General features: G+C 47.8%; 1 protein-coding gene across 1 annotated transcript in view; it reads right to left on the reverse strand.

Moving 5' to 3' along the window:
- Nucleotides 1-1129: 1129 nt before the first annotated feature.
- Nucleotides 1130-13962, reverse strand: part of ZNF516 (zinc finger protein 516) — a gene marked incomplete at both ends in the record, with an annotated part of 58117 nt that continues 45284 nt past the window's right edge. Inside the window, 3 exons of the mRNA XM_079717155.1 lie at nt 1130-1189; nt 9823-9890; nt 10742-10846. Of these exons, the coding sequence (XP_079573281.1) occupies nt 1130-1189; nt 9823-9890; nt 10742-10846 (233 nt within the window). The remainder of the gene's footprint in view (nt 1190-9822; nt 9891-10741; nt 10847-13962) is intronic.

Consider the following 13962-nt stretch of genomic DNA (forward strand, 5'->3'; position numbering starts at 1 on the left):
GCTAAAACTGGCATCTGCGCGACTGAGGAAGAGGTATATAAAGCTGCCCGACCCACGGGCCGGGGGGCCTCCACACTCTGGGAATGAGGGGACTCGTCCCATGGAGGCTCCCCGGCCCAAGAAGAAAAGACGCCTACTTGCTGGGACAGATGGACAGGAAGGCAGGGAGGGAGGGGGGCACAGGAGGCCCCAGAGCACCAGGACCCCGGCGACCTGGGCCCCCCACGGGCTCAGGGATCCTCCCGCTATGACTAAAAGGGTCCAAATCGAGGGGGGTTCAGTGGCTAGATAATTTGTTAAGACAGGCAGTCTTCCGTTGTAAGCAGTTTGCAGAATGTAGCCCTGTTACCAAAAGGTCCTGAGAATAAACAAAGAAGCCTGCTTTTCTTAGTGTTCAACTAGCTCTCTTCCGAAGCACAACAAAAGCCTTCCCGTGGATGTGTTTCCTCTGCCGGATTCACTGAGCACAGACGGGAGAAAGGGACACACCTGGGAAACGCAGGGGGCCCCCAAGGGGATGCGATGGGACCACTGAGGAAGGAGGACCTCGTCACCCGCCCGCCCCCCATCGAGCCTGTTTCCACAGCACCTCAACGCCCATCCTTCCTCTTTTACTCACTATTTTAAATACCCACTAAGACAAGGAGAGGCCAGAGCATCAAAACTCCGTCAACCTGGACCCCTCCGCTGTCCGTTCTGACGTCACCTCCAACAGGCCTCTGAGCATCGGCGGCGGCTTCTGTTACAGTGCTTGGCTGCTTCACTCTGTCCGACACACAGGAGCATCTTTCTTCCAGTGTCTCAAACCTGTCTTGAACGATATCGATGCTTTGTGCTCCTACCGTGCCTCCCACCTCCACCGTTTATTATAAGAAAATACGGACTATGGTCGGTGAGCACGTATATGCATACAGAATATCTACATGTAATTCTAAGTCGAGCATCTTCGTTGATGTTTAATGTGTAACAAGGAGAAGCCCTCCCTTCAGCTTCCGCTCCGCCCAGCGGCTGCAGATCTGAGGTGTCCGGTCGGGAGTTCTTCCACGGGGAGGTCAGGGTCACGGTCGGGACATCCACAAGGGAACTGCGGACACCGTCCAGGGGCACCGGGGATGGTGAAAGCGTGTCTCTAGGTTCCCTTTCTGAGAGGCACTGTTTGGACAGTATCTGCATTAGAATGGTCTCTCCCCTGGGGAAAAAAGAGACAAGAGAAAAGCTCATTTCTGCCTTTGGTTTCCAAGTGCATTTTTCCTATTAATTGTCTTAGCAACGCCCAAAGCACAAACAGCAACCTTCACAGAGCCACTGAGTCAGGTCGGCAGAGACCCCTGGCTTCAGCTTTAACTCACTGCACACGAGCAGGGTATGTCTGCACTGTGCCTTCCTGCCTTCCAAGGCAGCTTGAGAAAATCACCCCCAATGATCTACAGAGGATCATTAGCCATCTCTGTTCCACATGCAAGAACAGCAAATCATAGTGCCTGAACCAGCTCCGGAGGAAAGGTTAAAAAGATGGCCGGATGGGACCGGAGGAGGATTCAAAACAACAATGCACCATGAGTAATACAAAGCGGGGTTCACAGGTGAATGACAGTGCCAAAACAGGGTTGAATTTGGGGGTCATACGAACCGAAAGTACAGCACTCCCATAGGTCTCTCAGCACCTGAGGGAGCTTCCACCCATTTCCATAAATAATTACCACGTTGGAAAAATAGAAAGGGTGTTCTAAAGTCAAGGGAACTGCAAGATGAAAATGAGAACGAAGGAGAGGCGAAGCTCTCAGAGAAGGCTCTCACACGACATGTGAAGCATCACTGTTTGAACAATGGAGTTTACAACCTGAGGACACAACAGGGCGAGATTAATCTTACTTAACTGCATTAACCTTCAGCTGAAGTCTCGAGGAAGTAAAACCAACAGCTTGAAATTAACATGCACACATAAAATGCAGCACTCGTGTGAAAGTCCGACTGGTTTCCAGCTATGCCTGCAGGAACCCTAGAAATAAGTGTGTGTTGCGGGGGGGGGGGTCTGGTTGACATAATGAATTAAGTGCCTCTCTCTAGTTAATAGTTTCAGAAGACTCCTACGGAAAACTAGCTCTGCATTCACGACACCTACCAGTCGACATCTAGCGGAAGTCAGAAAGATACTCAACAAAATTTTATGGGGGGCTGGGGGGAGTGGGCACAGTGGTACGGACAGTAGTTTATTTGAAATGTAGGAAACAGTAACGGAATGAGAGAGGTGATAAAACTTCCTTAAGTAGATGGTGAATTTCCTGCAGTAAACTGACAAGGATGTTTTGCATTTTTGCACAGCAACATCACGCCGTGGGGAGATCCATCATCGACAGGGCTCATTTGGAACTGGTTCCAGATACATTCGAGGACGGAAAATGGCCTTTGTGTTTACGGACAGAAAAACAGGAGTTATTGTTAGCTGTTAGGTGGCTGGCCTTGAACGTTTTGAGGAAGTATGTAGCAAACAGACTTGCTGGGGATTCCATAAATGGGCAAAGAATGTGTATGAACACGTGTGTTGTGTGTGTCTAGATTCTGTATACACAATCCAGGCATCTCCTTGGATTTCCCTTCCTTTGGACCAGAACACACAGACTTGTATTGGAAGAAGGAAAAAGGATGGTTAGAGAAGAAGCATGGAGATGGCCCTCTGTCCGTAAAGGACTTTTACACTGCAGGCTCAGAAAGTTTTAAAGCTACGTATTTCAGAGGGACTGCAAAATCTGGCTAACCCGAATAACCAGGTTGTTTAATTCAGTCCACAAATCCAGAGACACAGATGCCAAGTTTCTCTTTATAAATGAGGGGATGTGTTCAAACAGCATCTCACTTTTAAGTGAGCTGTTTTCACTTCCAATTTGTTGGGACCAACACCTTATTCCTCAATACAGCAGTCCTATATAGGGTTTTCAAGAAATGACTGAAATTCATCTGAGAAATGAGGCCCAGGGGAAAATGCAGCCATGGAAGAAAGGAGTCACAGAAATACTTAAATTAAGTGGACACATGATATCTGAGCACAAACAAGTTGCTTTTATTCTCCCACAAAGAAAGAGTCATCAGAAAATCAGAAGCACGCTTTTAGAAAATTTGGCTTTTCTTTATTGCAGCTGTGTGAATTGTGGACTCTTCAGTAAAACTGAACAATATTTATTCAGAAATAAATATTATCTTTCTTTAAGGCGTTTCAGTGTTCCAGGGACGAATACTGACTTCTGGAACTTGGTGAGGCCTACTTTTTCTTCCCCTTTTGTCTTATAAGGTAAAGGAATGCATGTGTGCTCATGCGTGGGAGTAAGTGACCTACACACACAAAAGCCTATATCCCCTGGGACACACATGAGTCTCTCGGCCTCCGTGGACCAAGGCCTGCATTAGACGTGCGTGGTGATGCTAAATGCTTAACGGCGTACAGGGAACATCTTACTGACAAGGACCTTTCCCAACAAGCCAACAGTTAGCTGGGACTCGCGTTATCACAGATCATTTTGGATAAATCACTAGTTACATTCACGACTTTTCACGTTATGTTATACTGAGTGGGAAAATGGATGCTGTGTTTCAAGGCATTTGGTTTACATGAGTAAGAAAATTACTGAGACAAACCAGCTGAATTTTGAAATGCGATCTGTGATACTGAGAATCTAAAAGTGATACTGAAAACAGATCATACATGGATTCAAATATACCAGCCTATGGGATTTCTCCATCGTTTGCATTCTAACCTCCGTAGCTAAAAATGAGACAAATTAAGTTGCCATTTTTCTTCTCATTTCCCTTTATTTTGATTAATGGAATTATTTCTCCAGCTTAACTATTTTAAAATAACATTTAGAATAATAAATAAACTATTAATCATAGTCTATAAATTTTGGCAAGGAATCCAAACAAATCGTAACACCAGATTTCATATTTCAGCAAAAGACGGTCTGGTCTTTTAAATCCCAAAACCAGGGGAATGGAGAGAGACGGGGTTAATTTTTCTTGGTTTTAGAAAGACCATTATTTAATTTCTAACATTTAATGAACAATACAATTGGAAAAATACAATTTCTCCACAACATTGAAGAAACCCCTTACTTTTTTTTCTCTAACATCCATAGCACAGTGATACCAATATTTTAAAAAGCATATTATTTTCAAAAAATGTTCTTTCTAATGATGAATTTTGATGACTACTAGAAATTAAATGTTCAGTTGTGTTAAATCTATAGCAAAGCATCTTGAAAATGATGATATACATGAATTCCTCCTCTTATACAGAGTTTTGCTTGGAATATTAGCTTCTCTTATGACGAGAATTATCTTCCTAATACAACAAGCACCAGCAGCGGGTGCCTTTATTCCCGAGGGCTGGGAGATTCATCCCCACAGCTAGGGAAGCTCCACTAATGAAGAGGGCTCCTGGCTGCCAGGGCTCAAATCCTTTTACAATAAATGCAAAGGAATGGGATGCCTAGAGAATAGATACTGTGCCCAGGAACAAACTATCCGATACCATACTATTACCTAATCCAGACCTTTAACTTGTAAGGAGTCAGTAATCCTTTCCACCCCACCCATCAGAGGAATGTGCTGATAAAGAAACTGCTCTGGGATCTCCAAGTTCAAGCATAAGCCTGTAACACAGAAGGGGCTTAGCCAGTGTGCGTGCAGAAAAGAGACCACGACCAAAAACACATCAAAATGAAACTCTTTGGGGGAGGGGTGTGGGAGAGAGATGGGTTGGGAGGTTGGGATTAGCAGATGCCAACTAGCATATATAGGATGGATAAACAACAAGGTCCTGATGTACAGCACAGGGAACTATAGTCAATATCCTGTGATAAACCATAATAGAAAAGAAAAAATAAATAAACTACATGTATGACCTTGTAAACACAAAAAGAAAACTTTTATTCCTCAAGTAACTAAATTAACTGAATTTAATCCACTCCAACGTATGTGTATTATGACATTAGGATTACCCCACATAGAAAATTCAGATATTAATACAGCAAAGTAAGGGCAGCTGCCGTATGGCTGTGGGTACAGACGTGGCGTCTGCCCACCAGCGTGATGTCGTCTGAACACAAGGCAGCAAACTAGGGAACTACATTTATGTTGACAACACTTTTCTCAAGCTAAGAGCTCTCCCATCCTCCCTTTAAGGCATAACTAGCAGCTGGACTGTAAAACAAAACAAGACAAAACCAGGGTGTTTACAGGCACACGACCAGGTTCTGACAAAGCAGGGAGATGCGGAGGAGAGTGAGTGGCCGTGACGACTGAGCACAACGGTCCACGATGGGCCCATCCACACAGGCATCAACACGTGCGGCTACATGTTCACACGCATGTGCACCGTACATACACACAGCGCCCGCGTCTCCCCAGCTGTTCAGGACAACTGTTCACTCCTGGAATAACTGACAACAGCTAACGTGCTGGACGTCTGGTCTCCGCCAGGCTCAGTCCACCGTCCCCGTTCATCTTCTCAGCAAGCACAGGAGTACGTGTTGCCGTTGTCTTCATTTTACAAATGAGGAAACTCAGGTGAAGTTCCCCTGCCTGAGCTGAGGTCTAGGTTAGAGCCTCCTACTCAATAACCCAACATCTTAATGATTCAGGTTATTGGGTCCCTCGGAGTAGAACGGGCTGATCTTGGCTGATCTTCAACGCTGAGAGCTATTAAATATTTACATGTTCTCCACCAGGATCAAACCCACTTCAAACCCACATATTCGCCTGCCAAGAGGCATCACAAACTTGACTTGAAGGTCAGCTGGAACTGGTTTTGTCCAGCTCCTCCTGCCACGTTCCAGGCTCCAGGAGTGGCTCCTGCCAAGAGCTGGAGCCTGAAGCCGGCACCCGGGTCCACTCCACCCCTCCCCCCCCATCCTGCATCCAACTCCCAAGTTCTCCCCGCCGTCAAACATCCCCACACCCATCTGCTCTCCACAGCCCCACCCCAGCTCGGGCTGCCTCTGGGTCTCGCGGGGACGACCCCAAGCACCTCCAGAGTGGGGCTCAGCTCACTGTCCGCAACCTCCGCAATCCATCCCCGACCCAGACCAACCTGACTCTCCTACAGACACGACACTGGTGACGTCACCCCCACTGCCCTCAGGATGGAATTCCCACATCTCTGCGCTGGTACCCAACGGCGGTGTGTCTCCCCAGGCTCACGTCCTGAGCGCCTGGCCACCCGCCCAGCTCTCCCCCCATACAATTCCTCCAACGAGACATCTCTTCCACCTCCGGGGTTGGGGTTGGGGGGTATCGGCGGGGGCATCTGCCGGCTACCCGCACCCTGGCACAGTCTTTTTTTTTTTTTCTTTTTTTTTGCGGTACGCGGGCCCTCTCACTGTTGTGGCCTCTCCCGTTGCGGAGCACAGGCTCTGGACACGCAGGCCCAGCGGCCATGGCTCACGGGCCCAGCCACTCCGCGGCATGTGGGATCTTCCCGGACCGGGGCATGAACCCGTGTCCCCTGCACCGGCAGGCAGACTCTCAACCACTGCGCCACCAGGGAAGCCCTGGAACAGGGCTTCTCGACGCCCCAAGCCTGGTTCCAGGACCCTCACCCTATCACAGCGCTGCACCTCTCTGCCCTGTCTTCTTATCTAAACCACCCACTGGACCTCAGGAACCATGAAAGCAGGAAAATTATTTACCTTGTCTCCCAACATCCTCGTTATCTCCACCAATGTGACAGAGCCTGGCACACAGGAGGTGCGCAATAAATACCGTTAATGAGTGAATAAATGATTATTGTAAAACTGAATTCCCAGATTCTGTTTCAGTCAGATAATTTAACATCTATTACGTGTATCTATAAAAGCCTATCAACTGTTAGTGTTACATCAAATAATTTATGCGTGAATACATTGTTGTGTGATTTTTAAAAACTCCCCTGATCCACAGCTTCTAAAGCCCATTCTTTTCTAAAGGAAAAGAATGATTTAAATATTAATTAGTTAATGTTTGTAAAGCACACTAAGCATGGAAAAGAACATGGCTGGTAAGTATAATGAGTCCCGTTCTCGACATAAATAACCACAGAACTGTCCTATGAATCTATACCATATTCTAAATCTAAGACAGCAGTTGTGATTTCTGTAAACAATGAGAACTCCAGAATAAGAAAGAACAGTAAGACAGAAGCCAATAACTACTACTGCTATGGTTTTCACTTATCCTGGCAGACACATCTCTATAAGAATTCTTAAATTCCAAAGTACATTAAAGAAAACAGAAGTTCCTTCAAGAACCAAAATGTTCAGTGATTAATCAACAAAAGCTACTTTTAATGTAACAGAGGACCAGAAGTACTTCCAGAGGCCATATCTCGAATATGCCAGCACGAGAGGTGTAGAAATCCAGCTCAGTTTTGGTGTCACGGGCCTGACAACCACGGTCCGGAGACTGAAAAGCAGGCCAGATGACCCACGGAGGCCTTGCAACAGGAGTAAACAGTTCCTAAGACCACAGCATTGAGTCACTGTACACGTGAAACTAAGAGGTTGGCTGGTAGTAAGTACAAAACTGCAGAACTCGGGTTTACAGAGACAAAGACAAAAATATAGATACGTCTTTTCTCTTTCATCACCAAGAATGGGTAGCAACTGTGATGAATTCCCAGCATAACTATAAGTAACAAAAAACTAATTTTAAATACAGTCTTAGTGATTTGCTTTGTTGATCTATTTCTCCCTGTACCAGAAGCCTTTTAAAGAGGCTTAGGTAGAATCCATGTGCACCAGATAAACTGATGTGTATTCCTGAAGAATCTCACTATGTTATTCAGAGACCTGCCTGGTGCTTCCCGGCCCCGTCAAACACTCTTCTGGAAAAGCCGCATCTTAGGTGGACTGAATGGGTCGCTGTGTCTGCAGGAATGCTCTGGACTGACTTCACTTGTACTGTCAGTATGTAATTCTCCAATTACGGCACGACCTTGCTGCTACTACAACCCACAGACACATCACAGTGTGCCTTGTCGAAAGGGGGTTTTACTTCTGTTTAAAAGGAGAGCGTTGCCTAATTCGAGCTGAGGTCACATGTGTCCAGAAATCTTTTAATTCTGCGTTCAGTGAGATGTTATTTTTTTCATCGTCACAGCATTGTGAAATAACAGCCTTCATTCTAAAACTATGGGTTTTATTAAGAGAGAAGTCACTTACTAAAAAACTATAACAAAGGGAAAGGCATTCTGTCCATGACATATGAAGAAAAGGCTTTTAACAAAAAACAGGGATTCTGAAAGTTCGATAAAAAACAAAACCAAAGCCTCTGATCAGGCACCGTCCATCCTAAGGCCAGCTCAACCATCAATTAGCAGCAGGCTCTGGGCCGTGTGTTTATCGCTCACTATTCTCTTCTAGAGAAACGGACTGGAATTTCTGGAGGTTCTTCTGACATCTATGTCACCATCATCATGGTCAACGACCGTGAATCCCACATGTGTCCAGGCAGGGTGTGCTAACTGGATCTGAACACCTGGACCGGATCCTGGGTGTTTATTCTGGCAGCAAGGAAACCCCTCTTCATTTACAAGGGGGAGAGGTTGCAGTTACAGAACCTTCTACGGCAACCAATCAGAAAGCAAGAAGGTTATGGAGAAAATGCTTGTGGGAGAACGAGGACGGGTGTGACATCCTGTCGGGGGCAGAAAGGAAGCAGAGCCCTGAAACCACGTGCTCTTGGCCCAGGATGACGGGACAGACCACTTAGGATGGCGCGTACCCCCTTACTTCAGAGCTACAGACTGCATCCCACAGTCACTCGTGCCCAGGAGCTGGCCACCTTTTGTAGATTGAACGCACTAAGGCCACACATCTACGGTGACCCGCGTTCTATATACACGCATACGGGTATCTTAAGCATTATGGCCAAGCCGGTGGTGTGCATTAGACAGAGAATCAAATCAGGACAAAGATGAGGCCCTGAGACACCAAACTCAGCAGAACGCTTTTTATGGAGTGATTCAAAAATACGGTTCTGAAATAATGCCATGTGCGCGACATGGATGGACCTAGAGATTGTCATACAGAGTGACGTAAGTCATACGGAGAAAGATAAATATTAATCGTATAATATCGCTTATATGTGGAATCTAGAAAAATGGTAGAGATGAACTTATTTGCAAAGTGGTAACAGAGTCACAGATGTAGAGAACCAACTTCTGGTTACCAAGGGGAGGGAGAGGGAGGGACAAACTGGGAGACTGGGACTGACACACACACACGACTATACATAAAACAGACAACTAACGAGAACCTACTGCATAGCACAGGGAACTCCACTCAAACCTCTGTGATGGCCTAGATGGGAAAAGAATCTAAACAAAGAGGGGATGTATGTATGTATAACTGATACACTCTGCTGTACACCTGAAACTAACACAACATTGTAAATCAAGTCTACTCCAATAAAAACTTTTTAAAATACGGTTCTGAAGACAAGAGACAAAGCCTAACTTGTTCTCAAGCTAACCTCCAAGCAAAACATCTTGAGTGGAAAAGTATGACTTTCTGGTGTTTTCCATCACCACCGGTCTCTACCAATTCCATCACCCCCAACAAGACCCAACGCAGCTGCATCGACCCCGACCGTGTCGTTCACGGCCTGAGCCACCTCCAGTGATTATCAGGCACCCACAGACTGTCCCGCAGGACTGGGCTCTGGTTCGCAGCAACGAAAAGCTACTTATACATCTGGTAAAACACCACGTGGTACCCTTGCGATGACCATCGTGACACCCCTTTTCCCAGCTATGACATGAAAACCCACACACCCGTGAGTCGGGAGACCTACTTGTTTGGGGGCATCTGCGGAGGTGGCGTGGGCTTCAGCACCTCGGAGGCCGTTAGACTCAAACAACACTGTGAGGACAAGGACGTGCGTTAGCAGGGGGACACGAGCTTCCCGACGCCCCGTGACACGCGTCCCTTACAGATTAAAGCACTTGCGCAAACAACAACAACAACAACAAAAAAGACCCAGCGCCCAGCCTGTGGCCGGAAAATACCAGTTTACCATAACACTTACTGTAAGAGACTGAAAACGCTGCCTGGGGCCGGTGCCCTTTTTAATTCAGGCTTCATCGCCAAAGAGACCCGTCAGTGACAACATTAATTAGCCGGGCGCGTGCAGAGGGCCCCTCCTTCTGCGTCACTTACCGTTTGGCCCCTGTCACTTTGCATCAGACCCGACCCGGGTACGGATGCATCCTTCACGCTTGGGATAAAGCAGCCCCGGCCCCGCCTCACCCCGGCTGTGTGGTGTTCCCACCACACACGCACTGCTTCCCCCCGATTCCATCTCAGGCAAGCTCTTGACAAACAGGCCGAGGAATTCTGCCACTCAGCACCCACCGGTCCACAGAGGCCAGCTGGTGCCGAGGAGGAAAGCAGGCAGCCGGGTGTCATGCCGATGGGGGACTTGGGTTTCAGTGCTTCCTGGTGGCAGCATAACTCATTACCCCGTGCACTTCTGAGGAGTCCACTCTAATTAAAGTGGAGCATTTGCAAAACAGGTTTATCTCAGATTAAAGCACACGGCACTTGGATGCAAAGGAAAAATCATTTCAGGTGCAGGTGCCGGATGGGACGGCCTAGAGTGTAATCCCAGGAGAAAAGGCCTGGCCCCTCACCTCACCCAGGCGAAATCTAAACCTGTCACCGACTGTGGAAAACAGAGACTGCCCCCCACCCTGGGCCCCCCGGGCAGGTACCTGTGTGAGCCCGCGTGTGGGCCCGGAGATGGCTAGACTGGTGGAAACACTTCCCACACTCCACGCAGACCAAGTCTCCCTGGTGGGCCGGCGTCCGGAGCGTCCCTGGGCGGCGGTGCAGGGGCGGGGGAGGGAGGAAGGGGGTGAGAGGAAAACATCGTCAGCCCCTCCGCTGTGTCCCGACGGCAGGCACCTCCAGGCCCCCGGACGGCCCGCACACGCAGGACCGCGAGGGAGCACAGATCCGAGAGGATTAAATTCCACTCCCATGATGCGCCCTCAGGCGTGTGGGACCCGGGCAGCTGGTGGCCCGCATCCGGCCGATGGAGTGATGCGGCCAGACCAAGTGAGGGACCAGGAAGCAGGGCTGGGCCCTGCCCCCAAGGCGATGCTGGACCACACGCCCGGGAGCTGCGCCATCCCGACCTACCCGCCCCTGCCCCTTACCTGTGTGTCCTGCGCATCCCGGGCAGAGCACAGACGGGACACCTAGGAAGGAGGCCGGTCTTAGAGCGCCGACCTCCTGTTCCCTCCTGACCCTAAAAGATGTCTGGCTTTTGCTAGAAAAGGGACGCAGAAGACGCATACTCGTCTGTCCGCCTTTTCTGGATGAGGGCATCTCTCTGAAGAAAAGCCTAATTTTTCATGTAACAGTAGCTCTGAAATGACCTCCCTGAGCTTAATCTTCCCCAACAGGCTCAATGGTAGCTCAACTCAATGGGAAAACAAAAATCAAAAATACTAACTAGAAAAAGTTATGCCTATAACTACAAATTTTTTTAAATGATGTTCCCTGAGCTGAGTATTTACACACCTGAAGTCTGACATTTGAATGTAAAAGGTGAGTGAAAGGATGACCAAGGGTCTTAGCCAAAACAGCTGAAACCAAATCATTCTCTTGTCCTAATTCAGAAGCCACAACACATAAAAATAATATAAAATTGTTTCTACATTACAGGTAATGTTTATGGAGGTAACAGTCAAAGAAATGCACAAATTGTAGGGCAGATCTTGGTGGATTTCTCGTTGGACAAGTCATGAATGTGAGTCTCCAAGAAAGAGAAGAATCTGCCCACAAAGTTCTCAGCTTCCTCACCACCTCCTTCAGGGATGCGAGGAGAAGGATAAGACACATTTTCACCCACTCGTGCCCTGTCATTAGTAAAACATCAGGGTGTCAGGTTCCCGGTAAAACACGGAAAGTGTCACCCGGCCATGCGAACCCAGGAGCTGCAGGCTCATGTGCTGAGACCACCCGCCTCCTCTTTCCTGGAGTTCTGACCAAGCCGAGTCGGGGGAAGGAAAAGCTGAGGAGGGCGTCCCTGGATGACTGACCGATGGGCCCAAGAGGGGGACCGGGCCTCCTGCGTGCACCGGACACCCCAGTTCTTCTGATCACAGGCAGCCAGCATGAAGACAGCTTCTATCACCGGCTAACACACTCAGCCGTTCAGGGCGGCCCCTCCCTCCTCTGATTCAGGTCCAGGAACATGTCAACTTTATCCTCGCCTTTGTTGCTCCCCCCTTTTCACTGTGAGCACCATCCAGCTGGGCTCCTAAGAAGACCCTCTCTGCCAGCAGCTGTGGTTGCCTGGATTTTCCCAAGAATAATGGGGCTGCATCTAAATGTAGGTCCTAAGGATGCCTCCAGGACACCCACCGATGATGACGACTCCCCCATGTGGCCTTTGCATCTAATGGTCACAACATGCAAAACGAAGCCATTCTCATACTTTTTTTTCTAAGTAATTCCCATCCAAACTAGCAGCAGGAAAAGCACAGCCCTTGTTCCCACTCACCCATCCTGGTTTCCTCGAATTAAGTGTGCATCAGCACACATGCGCGCGCGCGCGCGCACACACACACACACACACACACACACACGTTTTCCCATGCATTCTATCATATCATTTTCTCCCGACGTTTTAAAGAAAAGACCCTTGCCCTGTACGGTCAATAATATTATGCCCAAGCTACTTCAAAATTCTGAGCTAGTGAGAAAGGTTACAAACTTCATTTGAATTGAAGGCTACCTGGTGAGCAAGCAGCTCTGACACTCTGACCTCAGAAGTAAAGTTGTGTATAGCAAGTGGGCTCAGAAAGGAAAGGAAGAGGCCTTGGCGGGTCTTCGGGGGCACCTGCAGACTCTCCTCCAAAGCCCTGCCAACATTCATTCAACTTCATTAGGCTGCAAGAGGTCCTCCCTGCCCCCGCCAGGGGAGGAAGGAAACCGAAGGATCCTGCAAAGGTTCTACCGAGATTCACACAAAGGAAGTACAAAGCTTCTGTCATTATCCTATTAGTATGTCCTGGGCATATAAGATTTTTTTAACGTCCCAACAAAAATCCTTATATGTTATCCTATCCAGAATTATCCTGTTCTTTTATTTTCGATTTTTTAAATTCTAAACTCCATATCATCCTCTACTACAGGCTGGACACAAATTCTGGAAACACAGATAATTTACTATTTTATGACTATTCTATCAACAAACCACTCACGTTACACTCATACCTGTTCCCAGACTTGGGATCTACACAGCAGAATGATCACAGGAAATGTAGCTTTTTTTTAATCCTTAAAGGATTAGGCTTCGAGTCCCTAAGGGAAGTGACGATGATCGTTTCCATGTAACATCTTTTCTCTTTTGGCAGAGTTTCCAGACTATTCATTTCTACACAAACATCATTTGGTCAAAACACAGGTGGGGAAAAGCTCTCTGAGAATTCTCTCTCTTAACCTCGTAAAACCTTGATGTCTCAGAGGCATCGCCCGGGAGCACCGTTCTCCGTCTCAAGACAATACCTCCCTTGAGACTCACAGCATCACACCTCCAGCACCACAAGGATGTCGTGTCCACAACAGGTGAGTGCCTCTCCTTTTGCAAGATTCCCTTCTGCACGTTTCTGCCTTCCTACCGCGATACGTGTCACCCATGGCCCGCATGGGAAGGCCGAGATCTTCCCTCGCAGACGACATCCCTCGGGGAAACACAGCAAGACTGCATCAGAGGACAGCGTGAGCCCCCGAAGTGCTGACAGACTCGTGGAATAGGACAGTCGCAGAGATTATTTGGAATGGAGATGAATTAGCTCAGATTCTAGACTCTAGACTTCTGATGCCAAAGTCAACCACATATGTAACTCAAGAAAAAAACGGGTGCTCAGCAAGGAGTAGAAACCAAAACCTTGAGAGTTTAGTTACTGCAAATTCAGTAACA

The sequence above is a fragment of the Hyperoodon ampullatus genome, assembly GCF_949752795.1.
Source record: "Hyperoodon ampullatus genome assembly, chromosome: 13".
NCBI lineage: Eukaryota > Metazoa > Chordata > Mammalia > Artiodactyla > Ziphiidae > Hyperoodon > Hyperoodon ampullatus.